The sequence below is a fragment of the Peromyscus eremicus genome, chromosome 23 (genome assembly GCF_949786415.1).
Source record: "Peromyscus eremicus chromosome 23, PerEre_H2_v1, whole genome shotgun sequence".
In the NCBI taxonomy this organism is placed as follows: Eukaryota; Metazoa; Chordata; class Mammalia; order Rodentia; family Cricetidae; genus Peromyscus; species Peromyscus eremicus.
Genome location: NC_081438.1, coordinates 33,669,663 through 33,693,575, shown reverse-complemented (window position 1 = coordinate 33,693,575; position 23,913 = coordinate 33,669,663). Strand labels below are relative to the sequence as shown.

The window sequence follows — 23,913 nt, the reverse complement described above, 5'->3', positions numbered from 1 at the left end:
GTCAACTCCTGGATGAACATCCTGACATAGACAGAGCCACTTGGCCATGCCTCACCCACTATGGTGGTCTGAAACATGGCACAAATTAAACCTTCTCTTCAGTTCTTTCCATGAAGTATGACCAGAGTGTCCCCAAAGTAACTAACGAAGGTGATCCTGAAAACTTGAGCACTAACTTGAGGGCAAAGGTGTAATTGTGGCTGGGGCGATGGCTCAGTGGATAACCTTGCTGAACAAGTATGGAGACTGGAGTTTGGCTTCCCAGAACCCACATACAAGCTAGGCAGGCCTGGCAGACACCTGTAATCCTGATACATAATAGGCACAGACAAAGATCTCTGGAGAACATGGGCTAACCAGACTAGCTGCCATTGACGAGCTCTGGGTTCACCAACACACTATACCACAATAGATAAAGTGGACAGACATCAAGGAAGACTCAGCATTAGCTGCTGCCCACCCCCACAGATGTGCACACACACACACACACACACACACACACACACACACACACCCCATACATACACATGCACACCATACATACACACACTCAGAAAACAGGAAAAACAAATGTAAATTATGGAGGTGTGGAATTGTAGAGCTGCAGAACGTGAAGGGGGAACAGAAATTCATATTTCCTCAAACACATCTGGACCTAGTTGGTTAAAGTAGAAGGATTTCTACTCAATTCAAGTCCTTGTGACAAAAATGTCCACTTCCAAGGTCAGCTGGCTGGCCTCCAGGTGCATAGCCTGTCTCCCCAAGCTTGCGCCTCCTGGTTGTCATTGCTGTGTATGCAGTGATGAGGAGGGTCTGGCTGTGTGTGTGGCTGGGATTGCTCACAGTATGGAGGTAAGTGTGGGATGTGAGTGTGTCGTGTGTCGTGTGTGTGTGTGTGTGTGTGTGTGTGTGTGTGTGTGTGTTCTGTGCCTTTCCTAACCAGACCACAGACAGATGTACACACTTTAAAAGACACCAAGGACATACCTAACTCAGGCCAACGGACTTAGGCTCCATGGCTCTAGGGTTCTAAGTAAGGTTGGTGCGATCCCGTGCCCACACCCACAGCTCTGGGTTGTAAGCTTGGATCTGGAAAAAAAACGACAACAAAACAAAACAGTTCCATGAGAAGTTCCAGATGTTGGCTCTCCTGGAAGACTCCATGTCCTCGGATCCACCTTCAGCTCTTCCGTTCCCCAACCTCACCTCTCATATTCAGCTGCACCCCTCTCTCTGTCTGTCCAGACTACTCTTCTGCACCCCATGTGCCCCACACCCACCCACCTCTTCACACTCCTCCTGGGACACCCAGATCTTCCAGTCCATGGACCAAATGAGCTGGAACCGCAGTTTGTGGAATATGGGGCGCTGGGCATAGCTCTTCCCATAGAGGAAGTAAAAAATATCTTGTTTAGGGGCCTGGTTGTCCTCCTCCATGTCATTGGCCAAGTACCTGGGGAAGAAATCAGGGTGTTATATGGTTCTTTATCAAAGAGGACCCAGAAGGGAGGCTGGGGGGCATTTCGTCACTGGCTGGCACCAGTCCTGCCCACAGTCCACTGTGGAGCTGAAGAAGACAAGCATCTACAGGGCCCACTGCTGTCCTTGCTGTTCGTGACATGAGATGACCTCTGGATTCCCTTTCGATCCGGCCCCCTCCCCTAGGCTTGTGTTGTGTGCACACACTGGTGTCAGCTCAGGCTCAGCACCTAAGGGTTTGGTTTGACCCTGGTCTCCTTCCCTTCTCTTCCCCTCCTTTCAGTGGCTGAAACAATCAACTTTTCTGAGTTCTCTCTTTCCACTGCCTCATGGTATAGACAATGCACTTTGTAGGGTTTGTTGGATGAATCAGTGAACAAATGAATGAATGAATGGACAAATGAATGAATGAGTGAACAAATGAAAGTGATAGTTAAGGCAAAATGTAATACTGATAACTTCTTTGACTGAGTAGTATAACCTAACCACTCCCAACATAAAGAATTAAGGTGTCCCAAGAATGAAAGGGTATTTGACAAAGCCCTGCCTTCAATGGTGTGCTGTAATAGGACTTAGGAAAGGGAGGGGCAACACCAGAGACTATAATCCCAAATATCCTACCATGATAGGAGTCCATTGCAATACTGCTGGAGGCAGAAGCCAGAAGATCAAGGAAGGCAGCCGAGGGGAGGCGTTGCCAATTTTTCATTTGATTTGAATTGTCCTGATATATTGCCCAAGTTGTCCCCGAATGCCTGAGCTCAAGAGATCATACCACCTCAGTCTCCTGAGCTGCAGGAGGCTCCTCATCATGCTGATTGGTTTCAGAGTTTGAACAGACTTTAGGGGGGTTAACTGTCTCCAGGCACACAACTGTGAGATACTCGCATAGAAAACACAGGATCAAACCGAGGACAGGGCATTGGGAAGGTGCCAGCCAGGGATGGAGGGAGTATCAGGGTGATGAGGGAGTCAGGTTGGAGAGCACCTGGACAGAGGGCAGAGTTCACACTGGGCACTCCAGTCTCAGGGTGGAGGATGATTTCTGGTGCAGTTCTCTGGAAGCCTGGGAGGGAGTTGTCTGTGTTTTCCATACAAAACAGACCCACTAGACTGAGGACAGGTTGACAAGGTAAACCAGCAGGGAGCATTTTACCCAGGACTAGTACAGCATCAGGAAGCCTGAGATGGACACCTGTCATGGAATCCAGGAGAGAAGATGGGATGGTGTGTGGTGTGTTCAGTACAGGGGAGACAGTAAATGAAGCATTGCAGCCCAGTGCTTGGGGATCACTTTAACTCCACCTTCCTCTCCTCTCAGAAGGGATCTGTGTTAGAATGTAGCCACATAGTTTCATGCCCTCTCTTACCACTCACACAGACACTAGCAAGGCGCCCTCTGAGAGTCTGTCTTAAATCTCTAGCTTTCAACTGCCCAGATTTCTCAGTTCTCCAAGTGAGTTTCCAGACTCTCTGCTGTTGGGCACACATCTCTTCCTCCATCTGCCCTGCCTCTCCAGGGCTACGCAGAGAAACACTGTCTCAAAAACCAAACCAAAACAGATAGAAAAGGAAGAGGAGGATGAGGATGAGGAGGACAAGGAGGATGAGGATGAGGAGGAGGAGAAACTGAGTGGCAACCATTTCAGACCACCTGCCCCCTTTAAACCCCAAATCCCAGATCTTTCACTGTTTGCTCTTGTTTTGTTGAGTTCCTTCATTTTATTACTTTATCCATGCACGGGTGTTTTCCCTGCATGTATGTCTGTGCACATGTGCATGCTTGGTGTCCAAGAAGGCGAGAAGAGGGTTTCAGAACCCTTGGAACCACAGTTACAGATGGCTGTGAGGCCCCGTGTGAATGCTGGGAATCAAATCCAAGTCCTCTGGGGAAGCAGGCAGCACTTTAACTGCGGAGCCCTCTCTAGCTTCCTGTTCAGTTTTTCTGTGTGTGTGTGTGTGTGTGTGTGTGTGTGTGTGTGTGTGTATGCAAGTGTGTGCAGCATGTATACATGTGGGTGTGTAGGTGCATGTTTGTGCATGTGTGCCTGTGTGGAGGCCAGAAGTGAACATCAGGTATTGATCCTCGGGAACCATCTACCTTGTGTTTTTATATAGGCCTCTCCCTGGAACACAAGTCTTGCCAGTGAGTCTAGGCTGGCTGGTGAGCGAGTCCCAGGGATCCTGATGTCTCTTCCCCCAGCATTAGGATAGTATCCACATGTTACTACCCCTGGCTTTTCATTTGGGCTCTGGGGATCTGAACTCAGGTCCATAAGAATGTACCTCGAGTGCTTTACCAAGTGAACCATCTCTTCAGTGTTTTAAATGGACAGTAGCTTGTTTTCCCTCATAAAGATACAAAACTATGTATATGAGAGATGAAAGGTCAGAGGCTCACTTCTCATGACCCAACATCCAGGGCTGGGGACAATGACCAACAGGAGGAGGCAAAATACTCACAGAGCCAGGAAGAAGTGGATTGGCCTAAACTGCCAGGAGAAGAGCCCTGCACGGCTGAAATAAGCTATGACCATAGACAGGAGGTACTGATGGAGAGAGGAGACAGGGAAGGAGAGGTCACACGCTGGAGAGGGAGAAGGCAGGGACAGGGAAGGGGAGGCTGAGGTGGGTGACATGAGGCTCAGAGAGGAACCCAGAGTTTTGGGGGCCTGCTGGAGTGGGGAAGGGAGGTGGAAGGGGCTTTCAGGTGGGCCAGGCCAGAGGGAGCAGGCCCTCCTTGCTCCAGCATGGCTGGCTCTGGGCAGTTCTGAGGGAGAGCTTAGGACAACAGGGACGAGGAGGTCTTTGCCCGTCGGGAACAAAGGGTCCCAGAGAACTGTGAGAGGAGAAGAGGCAATTCCCAGGGTAAGATGGTGACTGTGGGCTCAGACTCCGAGGACCCCAGCGAGGCATGGGCCTCCTGTCCACTCTGTAAGACACTGCCGGGCCCTGAAGGGACACACTGGCAGGATATCAAGGGTCAGAACTGTGTGGCTTCAGAGAGAACTGTGGAGGGACAGAGAGGACTGTGGGTCAGGGAGGTCCCTCCCCAGGCAGGACAGGATCTGGAGCCCAGCTCAGCACACCTTATCAGACACTCTCAGCATCTTGTCCCAGGCGAGGAATTTTTTCACCACGGGATCCTCTGTGAATGAAGCACATGTGTCATGGTGTGAACTGGAACAGCTTGGGAGAGAGGGCCATGAAAACCACCTCCCTGGGGGAGGGTCCAGGTAGGAACCCAGGATTAGACACAGGAGCAAAGGATGGAACAGGCACATTTGGCAGAGATCCACCTGAACCTCCTGGCGGAGGCGCTGAGAGAGGCTTAGAATACAGTGGCCTGTATACATGCTTTGATGCCTTCTATGTATATGTCCTTCTGGAGTCAATCAAAGGTCTTGCATATGCTGGACAAGACTCCACCACTGTTGGGGAATATTATTTTAAGGTTGTTACTTTTGTTTATGTTGCATTTATTTAACTCTGTGAAGTTGTGATACTGTGCTTATCTAAAATAACTGATGGTGTAATAAAGAACTGAATGGCCAATAGCAAGGCAGAACAAAGGATAAGCAGGGCTGGCAGGCAGAGAGAATATATAGAAGGAGAAATCTGGGATGAAGTTAGAAGTAGCCAGAGAAGGAGGAGGACCCAGGGGCAGACACCCAGCTACACAGCAAGCCACAGAGTAAGAAATAAAGAAAGGTATGTAGGAATAGAAAAGGAAAAGCCCAGAAGCAAAAAGTAGATAGATTAATTTAAGTTAAGAAAAGCTGGCTAGAAATAAGCCAAGCTAAGGCCGTGTATTTATAATTAAGAAAAAGCCTCCATGTGGGATTTATTTGGGAGTTGGGTGGGGGGCCCCCAAAAGTGCAACAACAAACAACACACCACTGAGCTACATCCACAGCCAAAAACAAAGACGTCTCAACAGCTGACGTTCCCATTTGATGTCACATAAGGTTATGAACATGGATGTGTCGCCCTTGTATGGATGAAGACACCCCAGCTCAGCAAAGTCAGAGCTAAGTTACAGTTGGGGTGGAGAACTCCAACCTCTCTCATTTCTATGTGGATCTATGTCAACTCTAGCCTAAGCCCCTGTCACCTATGGGTCCCTAAGAATCAAATGAGCTTGAGTATCCAAGGCTGACAGAGCCCTGGCTGTGAGGGCAGCTTTCCCATGAGGAAGGAGGTTGACCAGAAGTTCCCTCTTTTGCCTAAGGAGGGAGCCATGCAGGTGTCACCTACCCAGCAGCCTGGCGAAGACTTTGTGGTGTTCAGGCCTCACTGTAGACACACGCTGCCTCTTTAGCTTCATCCTGAGCCCATACAGTGTCTCCACTGACCACACCGGCTCAGGTTCAGGGTCCCAAAGCTCTGCAAGGTCATCCTCAGAATCCGAAGACAAGTCCCTCTTCCTCTTTGGGCTGGCAGATGGAGGCTGGGGGCTGGCCTCCACTCTTGGTTCTAAGTGAAGAAACCACACCCCTGTGTGAAGCTCTGGCTTTGATGACCTTAGCCCTGCCTCCCGGCACCCCAAACACCCCAAACCTCTGCAGCTTCTGCCTGTCCCCAAACATTTGTGCCTTTCCCTCTGTGCTGATAGCCACCTGCCCCTCATCTTGTCCCCATCTCCTCTCCCTGTTCCTCAAACTCTTCCTCATTAGAGATGAATTGTCCCCATGAAAAGGAAGTCTTTTCCTGTGTCCCCTCTTCTCTGTCCTGTCTTTGACCCTTGGTGCCTAACCCCTTCCTTGTTCTGTAGATTTTCTGTCCATGTGACATCTGTGTCTGACCTGTTCTCCCTGCTTCCTGGGCCCTCCTTCCTCCCTCCTCCCTCCTTCCTTCCCTCCTCCCTCCTTCCATTCCTCCCTCCCTCCCTCTCTCCCTTCTTCCTTCCTTCATTTCTTCCCTCCCTCCTTCCTCCCTGCTCTCTCCTTCCTTCCCTCCTTCCTTCCCTCACTCCCTCCCTCCTTTCTTCCCTCCTTTTTTCCATCCTTCCTTCCCTCACTCCCTCCTTCCTTCCCTCACTCCTTCCTTCTTTCCTTCCTTCCTTCCATTTTTCCCTCCTTTCCTCCCTCCCTTCTTCCCTCCTTCCTTACCTCCTTCCTTCCCTCACTCCCTCCCTCCTTCCTTCCATTCCTCCTTCATTTCTTCCCTCTCTCCCTCCCTCCCTCTTTCCTTCCTTCCTTCCTTCTTTCCTTCCATTCCTCCTTCCCTCTCTCCCTCCTTCCCTCCTTCCTTCCTTCTTTCCCTCCCTCCCTCCCTCCTTCCGTGTCCTTCCTCCTTGATGTCACCCTCTCACATCTCTTCTCACACAGTCCCCTCACCTGATGGTCCTGAGATCTCCCCATCCACCACCACCCCAGTTGAGGACCTGGTGATGCCAGGCTGAGGACTCTGTTCCTCAGAACACAATGACAGTTGGCCAGTGGTCACGATTCTCCCAACCTGTTTCCTCCTGTCCACAAATCCCAGACTCTGATCTAGCCCACCCTCCTCCCTGACTCTCGCTGAATCCACACATGATGTCCCTTCCCTCTTCTGAGGAGATCTCAAGAGTCGAGCTCCGAGAAGACACTGCTGTCATCTGCCTAGCCCTGTTGAGTGTGGCCCTTCATATCAGGAGGTAAGGAGCCTGTGATGTCATCAGCTTTCAACCTGAAAACCAGCTTCAAAGAAAGCTTGTGTGATTTATGGATTAATGTGTCCACTTTCTCTCACAAACTAGGGTTGACATGTCTCCTGCCACTGACATAGACTCATTCCACGAACAAAACCATCTTCCATGTCTGGTTCCTACTTTCCCCTTTGTGTGCTGGGTAAGGGATGAAGGCTGGAGAGGTGCCTCAGTTGTTAAGAGTGTTTGGTGTGCAACTATAAGGACCTGAGTTCAAATCTCAGTAACCACACAAGGCAGACACAGACTCTCCAGTACCTAAAACCCAGGCAGTGTGTGTGTGTGTGTGTGTGTGTGTGTGTGTGTGTGTGTGTGTTAAGAGAGGACAGGAGTGAAGAACCAAAGCACCCCCATTTCAAGCAAGCCCCTCACCCCAGCTTGAAACAGGCCCAAGTTTCAAAATTCTCAGAGCTGCTGACATAGGTCCCAGGACAAAGTCAGGATGTTTGAAGAGCCATCTGGGAGCAACTGATTAACCATAGAATGCCCCGATGCTGGAGATGGTCAAAACTACAAAGTCAGGATGTTTGAGGGACTATCTTTTAGCAACTGATTAACACAGATGCCCCAATGCCGGATGTAGTCTATAAAGTTTAACAAATAACCAGTTAAAACTACAAAGTAAGATAACATAGAAATTCTGGAAAGCCCCTAAAACTAGAGCCAATCAGAATTATACCCATACTAGCACCTCTAAATGATGTAACCTTATGGTTTTTGCCTTTAAAAACTGAGCTTGCAGAGGGGTGGGCACCTCCTCTAGTCTCCGCTATGTGGGGGTGCTTAATTGAGGGCCCTGCCATGGCTTGAACTGCTTCAATAAACCTTGCTTTTGCATTTTGGTGAGTTGGTATCTCTGGTGGTCTCTTTGGGGGCACAACATTTGGGAGCCCTTCCGGGATTTTGGGGGACCCCAGAGACCCCAAACCCCGAAGGTTTACACCGGCCGATCGGGTGAGTCTGTCTGTCTGTCTTGCTTGTTTGTTGTTTCTGTTTTCTGTTTCTCCTTTCTGATTGCTGCCAGCAGCTGTCTGTATCTGAGAGGTTCCGCTTTGGTGGACGCACTGTAAAAGCAAACCTGGAGGAGTCAGGAGCCCTCCCCTCTCCTCATCTGGGCAAAGGTCTCCAGTTTGAGGCCACTTTGCCAGGGACCCCCCCGAGGGTCCCATCTGTAACCTGGCGGAGTCAGGAGACATCCCCTCTCCTCGTCTGGGCAAGGGTCTCCAGTTTGAGGGCACTTTGTCAGGGACCTCAAGGGTCCCGTCTGTATCTGGGAATTGGGAAACTCTGTAGACATGTCCCTGTCCCGTCTGTAGGTCTTTGGCATAATCAAGGCTCCCTCTCCGGACTCCCATCTGCCTCGACCATCTGTCAGCGGAATTCTATAAAGGACCCTTGTTCTTCCTTTTTGTCTAACTGTCTTGTTCGTCAATGTAATTTGTTATATTTCTGCTCATCATTTGTTTGCTAACACACTGTAGACTGTGACACAAGGGGGTTTTATCTGCAGGCGCCAGGAGAGCTGTTTGTTGTCTTATGTTGTAAAAAAGTTTTGTTTGCATTTCTGTTGGAATGTCCTACCTATATGAATGCGTAAGTGTGTAAAAAGTGTGGCCCCATATATGTGTGTTTTATGCCTGAGCTTGTGTATGTATTATGACTGGATGGTATGTCTTGGGCTGGATGGCCAGCAAAAGAGACAGAGGTCCCTTTGGTTGCTTTCTTGCTCTCTGGTCAGAGTTCGGGCAGCGGGCAGGAACTAGCAGCAACGAGTCTGGCAGGCAGCGGCTGCGCAGCCCAGGGTGCTGCTGAGTGGACTAGGAGGGCTATGAGCACCACAGGGCCCAGACTCAGAGGCTGTGTGGGGACTAGGCATGGCTGGACACTGGGGTGGGCCATGAGCACTGTGGGGCCCTGATATGGCCAGCAGGTTCGGGCTGGGCCCCTGTGCAGAGAGCCATGGGGCAGAGCTGGCAGAAGCTGGCAGGGGCCCCAGAGGAGCTCAAAGTGTGGAGAACTAACTGCCCCTCCAGGGTCACAGCTGAGGAGTGGCCTACAGGTCTGTGGGCCCAGCCAGGGACAGGGAATCCCTTCCAGTCTGCCACTCTCATGCACTTGAAAATCTGAGGTTAACAGCAATCTTTTGTCCCCATGGTGCACGCCTTCCCCGTCTTCTTCCTCTCCCAATGCTGTTGGGTGGGGCTCCCAAGACCTGCCCTGGGGCTAAAACCTGATCAAGGTCTGGTTCCAAGAATAAAATGTCACTGCTTATGGTTGCTAAGTTACTGCGACTATGTTATAAGGCTAACCAACAGTTTCTTGTCTGTGGTACAGTGCTGATGCAAATTTAGAGTTATTCTTGTTATGGTATATGCATGTATTTCTGCTCTTGTTTAAAATATTGTAGCTTTACAATATATTCTAGACTACTGAGGGAAATCATAAGGGTTTCTATGTTTAAAAAAAAGCAGAATTTATCTGGAATAATGTCTGAGGGATCAAAGGAAAGGACTTAGGGTACATAAAAGGTTGTAGAAAGTCAGAGAGGATATAATGTAAACTATGTTTGTTATAGTTTCTCATATCTGCAAATACTGAATTTAAAAGTTAATTCTGGTTGGTTTTCATTTTAAAAATGGCTAATGATTCTGTAAACTGCTTAGTATATATGTATGTATGTATGTGGACAGGTATGTGACTTGGATTTAACTATATGTGTAAATGTAAGCTAGCTTTAATGGTATGTATATGTATGTAACTTGGATCCAACTGTATATATGTATGCAAGTAATTATTGTTTAAAAAACATGCTTTAAACAGCAACCACGTGGTGACCTCATGGGCAGCCATATGAATGGCAGCCATCTTTTACTAAGGTTATAAAGATCTACTCAGGTTAACACCTAAGTACTTATGTCTTTACCAAATGTTTAACAACAAGCTTCTAGAGAATTTAAATAGATGGCAACATCTGTTTAATAAATGAGTTATTTAATAAATATTAAAGTTGCACCTCAGTGCTTTTATACACAGGAATATACCTTGCTCTGGCAGCTAAACTTTGTAATTTAAGATTTACCCATGTAATAAAATGATAATGGTTTTAAAGACATGAAAGGATCATGGGAAACAGCTGAGGTCTGCAAATGTATGACAGGACTAGAGTCCCAAAAAAGAGTCTAGTTGCAAAGGTGGACCTTAGCAGTTTTAAAAATGCCAGTGCCAGATGATGATCACTGGAAGCACCAGCCATAATGAAATAAAGCAGGCAGGCCATGTAGGTGCTGCCAAGGATAGGGTCACAGTCATAAGCTCCACATGCTAACCAGGAACTGGGATGTTCATTTCTTGTGATTCAGCAAGACAATGACCTAAGCAGTCTGACAAAGGGCTTAAAATAGCTTCTGACTCCATGAGTCTTCACCCTTGGAGGGTTAAAAAAATCTTTTTACTGGGGTGGCCTAGGACCACCTGTATGTCAGATGTTTGCATTGAGATTCAACAATGGCAAAACTGCTGTTATGAAATAGCATTGAGAAAGTTAAAAACCAGTGACTTAGAAAATGTTTCTCCTTACCCAAGGTACATTCAGGCTTAAGAATGTTGTCTAGCCGCCTTGTATTTGCTAAATTTGTTAAGCTTAAGCTCTTTGGATAAACTGATTCATATATGTTTTATATTAATGTTTTGTTTTAGTTTCTTTACTGGATCCATATTTGATGCTAAAAGAGCTTCAATTTAAAATCATTGTTTTTAAGGCTACTTATTGTAGACTGTTAGGGAGCATAAGTAAATAGTCAGCCGTAAATAATCAAGTTTTTTTTTTAAATTGTAGTCAGACTAAGTACTGAAGTAATATTACAGGGATAAGCTTTACTCAGTCCCTTGCATATGTTTCCAGGGTAGAGCTTGAAACAAGTAACTAGAAACAAAGCTTGTATATTCAAATATACCTGGACAGCCCTCATACTTCAGAGATCTACAGAATATGGCATTTAAATGTTGATCTAAAAACTTATTATACCAGACAGACTTCCAGATCCTAACAACGACCCAAGGTCTTCAAAGAAGATTACGTATGAGGCACCACAACATCTCTGCCTGGATTATGGCAACACTGACCACAGGGCAAGATGCCCCAATGCAACGCCTGCCACCAGGACCCAGCCCAGACTGTGGACAAGCAGCAGGACACTGGAATTGATTGCACCCTTTTGCCTGGACAAATCAAGGTCAGTCTTCTGTGTCCCTATTCCACAGGAAAAATACTCTGCCTTATGGGCCTGATGGCGGAAGAAGATTGATGCTGTTCTGACTGGTGCCTCCAACGCTATGGAGACCTGGGTATGGACTGGTCCCTGTCATTTATAGAATTGGAAGCTGCTTGGTCTGCACTCAGATATAATTTATCCTTCTTAGATCTCTGATAGTACTGATGGCTAGGCTAGCTATAACTTTGTCAGCTTGGCAGCATCAGACAAGACAACAAGATCCTTCTGCAAGGCTATAGCTGGCTTGTTAGTTCATTTTTAAAAAAATGTCTAAGATATAAAAATTTAAATAAGACATAAAGTTTCAGATATCAGTCTAAGAAAGGTCTGAGGATAAAAAAGCTTCTGAGCTTTAAGGATCTCAAAAAATAATTTAAGATAAAAAATGTTTCAGATTGCTTTCCTGTTCTATGATATAATGATTCAGAGCTTAACATTTAAAAGTCCTGATAAGCTGGTAGAGCAATGACTACTTACTGTTCAGTCACAAGCTCAGCATTTTAGATTTGTCATCTAAATATATCTAAATGTAAGCCTAAAAATGCTTCTCATCAGGTCAAAAATCTCTGTCCAATTTATACCTGGCTCTCTGGACAGAAGGAAAAAGCACAAGCTTTTAACCCAAATCTGTAGTTCTTGTTGGGACTCAAAGGTGTGAGTCCACTTCTGCTGTTTTACAGATACCCATTACCTGCTCTGTCTACAATATGGATTGCAGTACAGATTGGTATAGGCCTCAGAGGGTTAAAAGAGTTATAAAACTTGGATCCACTTCACAGAGGTCGGAAGGACCCCAGATAAGTGCAGATTCCTAAGGATGGTATTTTTCCTCTCTCCTGGTCTTGGGACTCCTGCTCTTCCCAGTTACTAAGGGTATGGGCCAAACAGTTCCAAATAAGTTCATAAATTTTAACTTCTGTTCCTAGTTTAAGTTTGTCTCAACAGATTTCTACTTGGCTGGCAGACACCTCCAAGCTTCAGTCGCTGACTCCACTGCTCCAGATGACTGTGAGCTCCGGACTTGCTAAAAACTGATGTGGACCAGCCCAGGTGAGTGGTTGTTTCTGACTACTTTGGGAAGCATATCGGTCTGTGACCCTCAATACCCAGTAAGACCCTTGGAGCAGAGTGGGACAGGAACTGAGCAGCTGGGCTTCTGTGCTTCTACCCATGGTGGGGTCTCAGGGTCCAGATTTTCTATCCCAGACGGTCACATTTACCAAATGGGGTAAATACAGGAAGTAGGGGCTGTTGCAATACAAGCATGATCTACTGGAGTTGATGCCTCCTCCAATACCTCCCACAAAAAGTCAATGGGTGTGCCAACCTTTCTGTAATCTCACTGCTCAGAAGTGGAGACTGGGGAATCCCATAGCCAATCTGGCTGGCCGGGCTAGTGGGTGAGCTCTGGGTTCAGGGGACTCAGAAAAAGTGGAGCGTAACTGAGGAAGACATCCAATGTCAACCTCTGGTCTCCACATACATTCACTCATACATGTGTGTGCACTTATACACACACTCACCCACATACAAGCATGCACGCATGTGCATGTACACCACACACACATTAAAAAATTTAATTTCCATAAATATAGGAAATAACACTTTTAGGAAATCACACACACACACACACACACACACACACACACACACACACACACGAGCCTGAGAGGTCCTAGTTCACTGTCTAGATGCAGACTTCACAATTCACTGAACAAGAGGGACCAGGCTCAGCTTACAGAAGCCAGCAGTGCCCTGAAGTGGAAGGCACTGAGTGGGGTCTCAGAACTGGAGGCCAAGTCAGAGAATGTGCACTGGGCACATAACCCTCCACCGAGAGCATTCAGTGTACAGGAAAGTAAAAGCCAGGGTTGGAGATCGAGGCAAACACCACGCCTATCTTCACCTTGATCTTCAAGACATCCATGTACAAGGTTGCCACTGGAGGCACGGTCATGTTTCATCTCCTTGTCACTGAAACTTACGGGGCTGGAGAGATGGCTTAGTGGTTAAGAGCACTGATTGCTCTTCCAGAGGACCCAGGTTTAATTACCAGCACCCGCATGGTGGCTCACAATCATCTCTAGCTCTAGTACCAGGAGGATCTGAAGCCTTCTTCTGGCCTCCAAGGGTCCTGCACACATGTGGTGTGCAGTCATACATGCAGGCAAAACACACATACATATAAAATAAAATAAATTCTTTTTAATTTATGTTTAGTACGTGCATATATGTGGATACATATACATGTGCATGTAGAGGTAGACATTGGTCTTACTCAATTGCTCTCCACCTTATTAAACATTTAAAATTTATTTATTTGGGGCAGGCTTGGGTAGGTGCAGAAGTCAGAGGACAGCCTGCTGGAGTCATCCCTCTTACACCAGCACATGGGTCACAGGGCTCAACCTCAAATGGTCAGGTTTGGCAACAGGTGCCTTTACCCATCTCGCCATCTTGCCAGCCCTCCACCTTGTGTTTTTGAGGCAGTTTCTACTGAACCTGGAGCCTGAGGACTCATCTAGACTCACTAGCCACAAGTACAGGAGAATCTACTGTCTCCACCTCCCCAGCTCAGATTACAGGCCCAGGCCACCCTTCTTTGCTTTGTTTTGTTTTGTTTGGGACAGGATTTCTCTGTGTAGCCCTGGCTGTCCTGGAACTCACCACGTAGACCAGACTGTCCTCAAACTCACAGAAATCCACCTGCCTCTGCCTCCTGAGTGCTGGGATTAAAGGTGTGCGCCACCACTGCCTACTCTTGATGGTTAACTAGTGGCTAGCTCTGCCCTCTGATCTCCAGACAAAGCTTTATTTGTCAGAACACTGCCCAGCTCTTTGTTTTTTTAACGTGGGCTCTGGGGATTTGAACTCGGATCCACATGCTTGTATGACAAACACTTTACTCACTGAGCCATCTTCTTAGCCCCTGGTTATCATTTTTCCTCCTTTGGGAGAATACAGGAGCAGCCACCTCCTGGAAGCCACGTGGAGAAGTTCCAAATTACGTGTAGGATGGGTCCCCACAGTGGATGGACTGAGGGGTCAAGAGGAGTGGAGAAGCTGTGCACTCACAAGGGAGAAGGCCCAGTACTTACGATTGAAGAAAGCGGATTCAGATGGCATGGCTCACAGAGGCAAGCCCCAGGACCCGGCCACCCATGTGGTTACCTGCAACAGAATAACAATTTAGTTCATGGCATTGATGTGTGATCCTAATTAGTCTTATTAAATAAAAACCCGGAGTCAAATATTGAGGGTGAAAGCTGAAAGATCAGAGAAGCAGAGCACCCAGCCACCAGAAACTTCTTACCTCCACGAATCCTCAGACCAAGTGTGGGTGGCAGGGGTGGGGGATGGCGTGGGGGTTAGGGGTGTATCCTGTCTTTATGAATCCTCAGACTGAGTGGGTGACATCCTGTCTCTACAAATTCTCAGACTGAATGGGGAGTGGGGAGTCCTGTCTCTGTGAATCCTCAGACTGAATGAAGTGTGAGATCCTGTCTCCACCTCCCATGTGCTGGGATTAAAGGCAATGAACCACTACTGCCTAGCTCTGTTTCTTTTTCAGACTGGTTCAAGCTCATGTAGCCCAGGGTGGCCTTGAACTCCTGATCTTCCTGCTTCCTTCTCCCAAGTGCTGGGACTAAGGGTGTGTGCCACTACTGCCTGGCCTCTATGGTTAACTGATGGCTAACTCTGCCCTCTGATCTCCAGACAAGCTTTATTTGTCAGAACACAGACAAAATATCATACAACAGGGCATTGTTACTGTTCTAGAGCATGGGGGAAGCTGGTGGGGAAGGGGTCAGGGACTGATAGGATGTCATTCTACACAGACCTGTAAATGTGGGAGCAAGTCCCCACATGTCTCACCTAAGCCCAACTGACCATGATGACACACACCTGCAATCTCAACACTTGTGAGGCTGAGGCAGGAGGATTGCTACAAGTTCCAGGCCAGCCTGGGCTACAGAACGAGACCTGTTTCAAAAACAAACAAACCATATGGGGGGTACTGGACTGGTTTCTTAGTTGGTTAAGTGTTGCACAAATATAAGGACCTGAGTTCAATCTTCAGCAACCACATTGCAGAAAGAAAAAGCCAGGTATATAGCATTTGCCTGTAATCCCCTGTGCTGGGGAGGCAGAGGCAGGAGGATCCCTGGGGATCACAGCAAACTCCAAATTAAATGAGACCCTTTATTAAAAAATAAGGTGGAGAGTAGCTGAGGAAGACATCTGACCTCTCGTGTACACACACACACACACACACACACACACACACACACACACACACAGAAAGAGAGAGAGAGAGAGACAGAGACAGAGACAGAGACAGAGAGACAGAGAGAGAGAAAGAGAGATAACAATGGTGGAAAGTCTGTAATGAATTGATGGGCAGTCTTGGAATGGACATTTTTGTTTGTGTTATGTGTATGGGTGTTTGGGTGTTTTTTTCTGCACACCAGAAGAGGTCATTCAAATCCCATGGGACTACAGTTATAGATGGTTTTGAGCCACCATGTGAGTCCTGGGAACTGAACAGCTGCCAGTGGACATGCTCTTTAAAAGCAGGATGCCAATGAAAATCACCATGAGATACCACTTCACACCCATAAGGGTGGTGGTAATAAAGAAGTTGGAGAATAGCAAGTGTTGGCAAGAGCGTGGTGAGCACTCTATTGCTGGCAGGATTGTGAAATGGTGCAGCCAACACGAAAAATGGGTTGGTGGATCCTCAAAAAGTCGAACAAAGGATTACCAGATGACGCGGCAATTGCCCTACTGGACGTTATCCAGTCAATATCTACAAGAGGTACTCATACAGGAACTTGAACATGGATGTTCATGGCAACTTTGTTCACCATAGGCAAAAAGTGGAAACCCTCCCAGTATCTACCAGCAGATCATTGAAACTCTGCCCAAAGTGCACCCCTCTTTATTTGCTTCATGACCATAGAGTTGGTCCTTGTAAATCCCATTTTATGGTCACATCATCAGTTCTTGCGAATAGGAGATGCTATGTGAGATCAAACCACTATTTACTCTCTGAGTCCCTCCTTTAATTAAGGCCACTGAAAGCCAGAAGACTCCCCCAGTCATACAGTGATAACTGGCAGCTGGAGCTGAAGCCTAGACCTCCTGATGAACCACTGCATCAGCCACCATGAAGCATCCTTCCTAGGTGGCCTCTTCCCTTCACTCCCCCCAAGGTAAGGGCACACAATGGAATTCTTCATCCCGAGATGCAGCTTCTTTCCTCTTTTCCCCTCAGGCCTGTGATTCCGTCTTGGATCACAGCTCACTTATTCCATTCAGGTCCTTTTTCCAGTTTCTGAACAATGTCCTACCTTCCCACCGCAGGCCACATGAATGTCTGCCTGTACTGAATTTCTGGGATGGGAGAGCTGTGGGATGTTCTGTTTGCTCAGGAGGCTCTGGGGTGGGGTCTGATGTCTGGCCCACCCAAATAGGGGATGGTGCCAGGTGTTACACCCAGAGAAATTGACATTTACTCAGGAACTAGAATTATGAATCTTTAATATCAAACAAGGAAACTTGTTTGTAAGTATATAACTTGCCTAACATCACACACACTCTCAGAATGTACCTGCTCAATTTTACATCTATCCCCATGGATTTTTTTTAGCCTAAGTTAGCCTAAGTGGGGTTGATATATATTGGCCTTATCTTTTATAGCACATAAGTTTGTTAGTATTTTATTTTACTTCACAATTTTCCTTTAAAATATTTTGCAATGGTATGGAATATTTGTGTAAGTGGATTTACAGTCTATGTACTCTTGCAATAGTGCATTACTTTTTTTCCTTTTAAAACATATTTTGTGTATGGATATTTTGCCTTCATGGTTGTCTGTACAACATGAGCATGTAATGCTCAAAGACGCCAGAAGAGGGCACCAGATACCTTAGGAATGGAGTTATAGCCAGTTGTAAACCACTATGTGGGTGTTGGTAATCCAATTTGAGTCCCCTAGGAGAGCAGCCAGTGCTCTTAACTGCTAAGCCATCTCTCCATCCCCAAAAGTACGTATTTACATCAAGGTATATTATGACCATTAGACTTTCAACACTATTAATTTTAGTTCGATATTTTTAGTATCTTCTTTGATATTGTGATTTGCATTACATAGTTTGAAAAAAGACTGGGCTGGGGAATGCAGTTCAGTGATAGAGCATCTGCCTAGAATCCCCCAGTGAAGGGGCTGGGGTGTGGCTCAGTGGTAGAGCACCTGCCTAGAATCCCCCAGTGAGGGGCTGGGGTGTGGCTCAGTGGTAGAGCATCTGCCTAGAATCCCCCAGTGGGGGGCTGGGGTGTGGCTCAGTGGTAGAGCATCTGCCTAGAATCCCCCAGTGAGGGACTGGGGTATGGCTCAGTAGTAGAGCACCTACCTGGAATCCCCCAGTGAGGGGCTGGGGGGTGTGACTCAGCAGTAGAACACCTGCCTAACATACAGGAAGGCCTGGGTTCTATTCCCAGCAACGAGGTATAAATAAAAGATTAAATTTTGCTCGTGGCCATATGGTAAAGTGTTTTCCACCCCTCCCATTTTAAAGAGCGTTTTCCTTGAGAAAATTCACGGCAGATATACATATTGTCTCTTTGATACATATCTGTTTTTTTTGTTATTATCTAAGCTTTCTGCCCTCATCTCAAGCAAGGACTTCCTTCCCTGAAAGACCTGAGAGTCCCTTCTTTGCAATGTAAACCTCAATGAAAAGAGCATCTCTTACTCTCTGTCACCTGGGGAATTTAATCAAGCTAGGAGTCTATCTTGGACTTAATAGCTGTAACACTTATGTCTGTTGTACTGAGTCATAACACCTGTAGCACTAGCAGGCACAATTGCTACCTGATGCTGCTGCTGGAATTCATATATTACAACATCTGCCAAGTGCCAGGGCCACCAGTGGGTTAAAGGCCAGGACATTAAGTCTCTAGTTTCTAAAGCTGGACACAATAGACCTCTAGGTCAGGACTTGGAGCCAAAAGCCCCTAGGCCTGCTGGTCCAGCCAGCAGACTGTGGGCACACAAGTCTTTGCTTACCCAATTCCTATCTGAACAGAGGAGAAGGGTCTCAGCCTGTTGACTGGTGACCCTTGTTCTGTCTGTACACATCAAAATCTTATCTTACTACAAAATTATATAGACTTGAAATGTCCTCGTTGCAAGCAAGGAATTCCTTTTCTGAAAGACCCGAGTCCCCTCTGTTCAATGTAAAGAGAAGGTTCCCATCTCCCTGTCACCTGGGGAGTTTAGTCTGGGCCCCTCATTCAGTGATGTAACTACCTGGTTGTAACAGGGATGTGGGAGCTTTTGCTTCATGAGATAAGGACCAGCTCAGATGGACACGTCAGTTACCAGGTGACGTCAGGACGGACCTGGGAGAAGGTGCAGCCAGTCTTGAAGAGCAGTCCTTCCAAGGAGGAGGAGTCACCCTTTCTCCTGAGACCACGTGCACCCTGCAGTGTCTGAGGGGCTACTCAGCAATGCTTCTTTCTTCTGCTGGTTCCTCAATAGTTTATCTAAGATTGGCACTGTAGGGTGGCTTGGTGCTTCTTCTATGATGGAACTCCTACTTTCTACATCGGCACAGAGAACTTTCTGGGTTGGCAGATTTTGTTATTAATTTAATGCCAACGTCTTTATGAAGGATCAGACCAAGAACACGGTTGCATTATTTCAGCAAGAAATTGATGAATTGTTCATCATATTGGGCCGTTTTTGAAAACTTGTCATTGTTGCCTGACCCTTTCAGAGGTCATATTACAGGTGGCCGTTTTGTTCTTTCTGGCTCTGTTTTTTAAGAGTTGCTGTGCACTAGTCATGTGATCTAGAAAACCCACCATTTGTGTTCTCTTCTTTCTTTGTAAAGCATTGCTAGGTATTCCTTGTGCCTAGTATTTCAAGGAAGTTTGGTTAATTGAGAATGACACACAATTTCCTTTCCGTCTGTCAGAATCTTCCTTCCATTTCAAGAGTCCCGGGCCTAAAAAGGATTTGGATCCTAAACCGCAGGCGGTTTCTCCAGGCTCAAAGGGAGTGAGGACAAAGGCGAAGTTGAGAACAGGCCTAGGGGCGGCCATTGCTCTCTGAGCGCCGCCTTCAAGCTGCGGGGAGGAGGTACATTCTTGCGCGATGGTCCCTAGATGCCGCGGCGCGAGGACTTCTGGGAGACAGAGTTTCTGCGCAACTCCTGGGGAGAAAGGAGAGCCTTGGAACTCCGACTTCCCGTAAGATGCTGCTGCACATGCGCGGCTCGGCCTATGCGCGTGCTCGTACCTGCTCGCCGCCTCTGCGCCGCCCTGACTCCCTGCTGGTCCCGGGTGGAGGCTAACTTCCCTCCCGCAGCTTTTGCGTTCGCCAAGTTGGAGTCGCTGAGCCTGTGGGGCCGAGGCCAGAGCTTCCCGGTCTGCAGCCGGCAAGCGCAGCTGTGCGGTCTGGGCAGGCCTAGCTGGAGCGCGTCTCGGAGGCCGAGAGCTGGGAGGACAGGGGCGGCGGGACCGTCTGCTTGGTGAGGCCCGTGGGCTCAGATCGGGGCCGCGGGAGGGAGGCTGGGCCTGGCTGGTCGCTCGCCGAGGTCCTACCGATCCGTGAACCTGGGTTCTCCGCTGTCTCCAGCTTGCGGAGCCCGGGAGTGTCGCGATGGTCGGGCTGACAGCAGAGCAGCCTCATCGCTTTGGGGTGCATGGACCGTCCAAGGACGAGGTGTGCAGGCACTGAAAGGGTCAGCGGTTCCAGGTTCCCACGGTGTCACTCAGCGTCCTTCAGCACTGTCTGCTAGTTCCTACCTTTGTAGCACTTTGACCACCCTTGTGGCATCATAACGGTGTAGTGCAGGAAGTCTGATTTTGCCTCTGTTCGTGGAGGAACACTGAGTCTGCGACGGTGCGTGACTTAACCAAGGTCGTGCAGGGGTTTGTGGATAAGAGTGCCATTGTTTTCCAGTTTCTCTCGTATTCCTTTTAAAAATGCGCATCAGTTTAGTTGGATAGTTTGAAAACAAACCATGCTTTATTACTGTTAGTACAACGTCTGCCTATCTGGACCATTTTTCTTTTTTCCGTTTTTATTTTTGAGACGTGGACTCCCTGTGTTGTCCAAGTTGTTCTGGTACTCGGTGATCCCCCTGTCTCAGCCTCCAGCTGGAATTACATGTATGTCACCTCGTGGAACATTAATCCCAAATGTATAAAGCTCAGATTCTTCATTCACATGACATATTTTCACCAATTTGAATGTGAAATAACAAAATAAGTAACCTTTTTGCACCTTTACATCTAAGGCCAGAAGCAGTGTTGAGTTCATCATTGAAAGTGTAGCCAGGCAGTGGTGGTTTACGCCTTTAATCCCAGCACCCAGGAGGCAGAGGTAGGTGGATCTCTGAGTTCGAGGCCACCCTGGTCTACAGATCAAGTTCCAGGACAGCCAGGGCTACACAGAGAAACTCTGCTTTAAAGAAAGAAAGTGTAGCCCATTCAACTGCTACCTGTTGGGTGTGTGGTTCCTTCCCATCACCTTTGTTACCTCTTCAAAGTGTTTGTAGGCTGTGATTTCACTTGGTGGTTCCCAGGCAAGAGATGTGTTGCTGTGTAGACCAGTTAATGCCGAATTTCAGTGACCTTTTTCTCCCACAGGTCTGCCATCAGCGGTGTCTGCACTTTCCCAAGAGCAGCAGAAAATGAGCCGGTCAAAGGTGAGTTTTCCCATTTGTAAATGTTTTTCTCTCCTTTGTAATGTGTTTTGGGAGACTTACAGAGGACTGTTCCTTAAAATGGTAGTGGAGGAATAAATAAAGGTGATTATAATATAAAATATAGCCTGAGTGGCAGACTGTCATGGTCTGTTGTGTAGGCAGTGTGATAATTTTTGGCTAATAAAGTTACTTGACAAGTATTAGGGAAAGAAAAATAGTATCCATTACATCACCTGCAACTACTATTGGGAGGTGCCATTTTTTGTTGCTTATGGATAGTACAGATTTCCTAGGACTTGGGAAATTTTCTTTATTCAAGTTGGTGTGACTATTAATAGCATTCCTAATAACAACCTTTGAGTCCTGTGTTCTCTTTGTTGGGTCTGTAAGCAGAGGTCCAGCTGCCTAAGAACTTGTTGCATAACATTTTCCCAGGGACCAGAATGTCATAAGCCAATGGGATATATTTCCATCTTTACTTTTTAAATCCCAGGAGTAAAAATCCAGACAATATGTTGTAGTAGTTTGATCAAAATCTTTTAATAATGGTTCTTTAAAATGCCTCTTATGAGCTGGGCAGTGGTGGCGCACGCCTTTAATCCCAGCACTCAGGAGGCAGAGGCAGGTGGATCTCTGTGAGTTCGAGGCCAGCCTGGTCTACAGAGTGAGTTCCAGGACAGCCAGGACTGTTAAACAGAGAAACCTTGTCTCGAAAATACAAACAAACAAATTGCCTCTTATGGTTTTAGTTTTTTTCTGTCCCCCCCGCCCGCAAGAAACAGGGTTGTTTATTTGTTGTTTCACGGTTTGGAATCTGTTGCCATTGTTTTACCTTTTAAGTAGTTTAAAAAATTCCTTGCATGCCTTGTGAAATTGGTAGTTTGCTCAGAAAGATTAATCCGAGTATGTTCATTCATTTTTTTTTGTTGTCGTTTTGAGACAGGGCCTCATGTAGCTCAGGCTGGCCTCCAGAATGCTGTTGTAGCCTGAGAATGCCCTTGATTCTGATGAACTCCTGATCTTCCTGCCTCCACATCTGAGTGGGATCACAGGTATGCACTACTATACCTGGCTTGTCCATTGTTTTGGCAAGACCATTGTCATAGTTACTTTTCTGTTTGCATGTTGAAAAACTACCTTGGCAAATGCAACTTAAGGGAGAAAGGTTTTGTTTGGGTTCACAGTTATAGAGTACAGTCCACCATGGTGGGGGAGGCAGCGGGAGTTTAATTTAAGGGAGCTGATAATTAATATCTTGTCTGAAGTCAGGACGGAAAGAGGAAAGCATGCTGCTGCAGGCCTTTGTCTGTTTCCATAGTCCAGGACCCAGCCAGGGAATGGTGACATCCACAGCAGTAGGTTCTTCCACCTCAACTAATGTAATCAAGACAATCCCAATAGGCCCATCTCCTGGGTGGCTCTGAATTCTACCAGTTTGACAACACTGACATCAAAGTTGTTGTACATGACATTTGTGTGTTTCCTTCTAGAAACCTCCGTTATGTTCCTGTCTCAGTTGTTGTGAGATTAGCAGCTATGAAGCGATGGCTATTGTCATAGTCTACAGAGTTCTTAGGGAAGGAGGAATGGTAGCCCACCCATTGTACCATTTCTTCTTCATTTATAGGCTAGAATACCTTTGTGAAAGTAAACTCCCCATTTAGGCTACACAGTTCCTGTAAGAAGACAGATTAGAACTATTCAGTGGGCTTCTGAGAAGAGTGTTTTCTGTTTTTGTTTTGAGCCTATGGGTTTAAAAATGTCTCAAATATCTCATTGATGTGTGATTGACCTTGATAGTTAAATCTGAGCTTGGAGCCCAGATAATCCCTTTAAGTTAGTTTTTGAGTTCTTTGCAAACACTTCTTAAATATTCTTAAACAAACATTTGTTTGTTGTTATTCAACATTTTATTTTGAAGTAATTTCAGATTCATAGAAAAGTTGCAAAGAAATAAAGAATTATACAAAGAAATCTTGCATTCCTTTTGCTCTAAGGTACCAATTCTTTTTTTTCCCTTTGGTTTTTCAAGACAGAGTTTCTCTGTGTAGCTTTGGTGTCTTTCCTGGAACTCACTCTGTAGCCCAGGCCTGCCTCTGCCTCCCTAGTGCTGGGATTCAAGGTGTGTGCCACCACCGCCCGGCCCCAATTCTTATTTTTAAACAGCTTTTTAAAATATATTTTGTATGTGCCTACCTGTGTTGGGGGGCAGTATGTACCACATACATGTAAAGGTCAGAGAACAACTTGCAGAATTCAGTTTTCTCCCTCCGTAGGGATTCTGGGGTTGGACCCCAGATCATCAGGCTGTGTGGCAAGTGCTCTTCCCCACTGAGCCATCTCACTAGCCTACCATGCCAGCATTTCTCAAGAGAGAGCTGGAATGGCTTCTGAAATAATAGACAGTATACACCCGACAGCACCAGATGTAAAACAAAGAAACAAACAAACAAACCCAAACAACGACCAAGTGATGGCTTAATCTAGAGAATGTTACAAGTGCTTGGAGATTGCATTTGGTCTTTTTTTTAGGGGATCCAACTGCGAGTCTTATCCATAGAATTATAGAGTCATACACAGAATCAGAGTCTTATCCATAGAATCAGGGTCTTATATATAGAATTGTGGAGACATACATAGAACCATAGTCTCATACATAGAATCGCAGCGTCTCATACATAGAATTGTAGAATCTCATACATAGAATTGTAGAGTTGTACCAGGCTGTTTCTTTTGGGCTACCAACCAGCTT

The 23,913-nt window shown here is 46.7% G+C and overlaps 1 protein-coding gene across 1 annotated transcript; it reads right to left on the bottom strand.

Annotated features, from left to right (window-relative positions):
- Positions 1–967: 967 nt before the first annotated feature.
- LOC131897806 (speedy protein E4A-like) lies at positions 968–19,586 on the bottom strand. The gene is made up of 7 exons (XM_059248760.1): positions 18,847–19,586; positions 14,538–14,610; positions 5,737–5,955; positions 4,569–4,627; positions 3,943–4,028; positions 1,285–1,453; positions 968–1,089 (listed from the first exon to the last, which is right to left on the bottom strand). The coding sequence occupies exons 2-7, from the start codon at positions 14,563–14,565 to the stop codon at positions 1,030–1,032; spliced, it is 621 nt and encodes a 206-aa protein (XP_059104743.1). The 5' UTR covers positions 14,566–14,610; positions 18,847–19,586; the 3' UTR covers positions 968–1,029.
- Between the last annotated feature and the right edge of the window lie 4,327 nt (positions 19,587–23,913).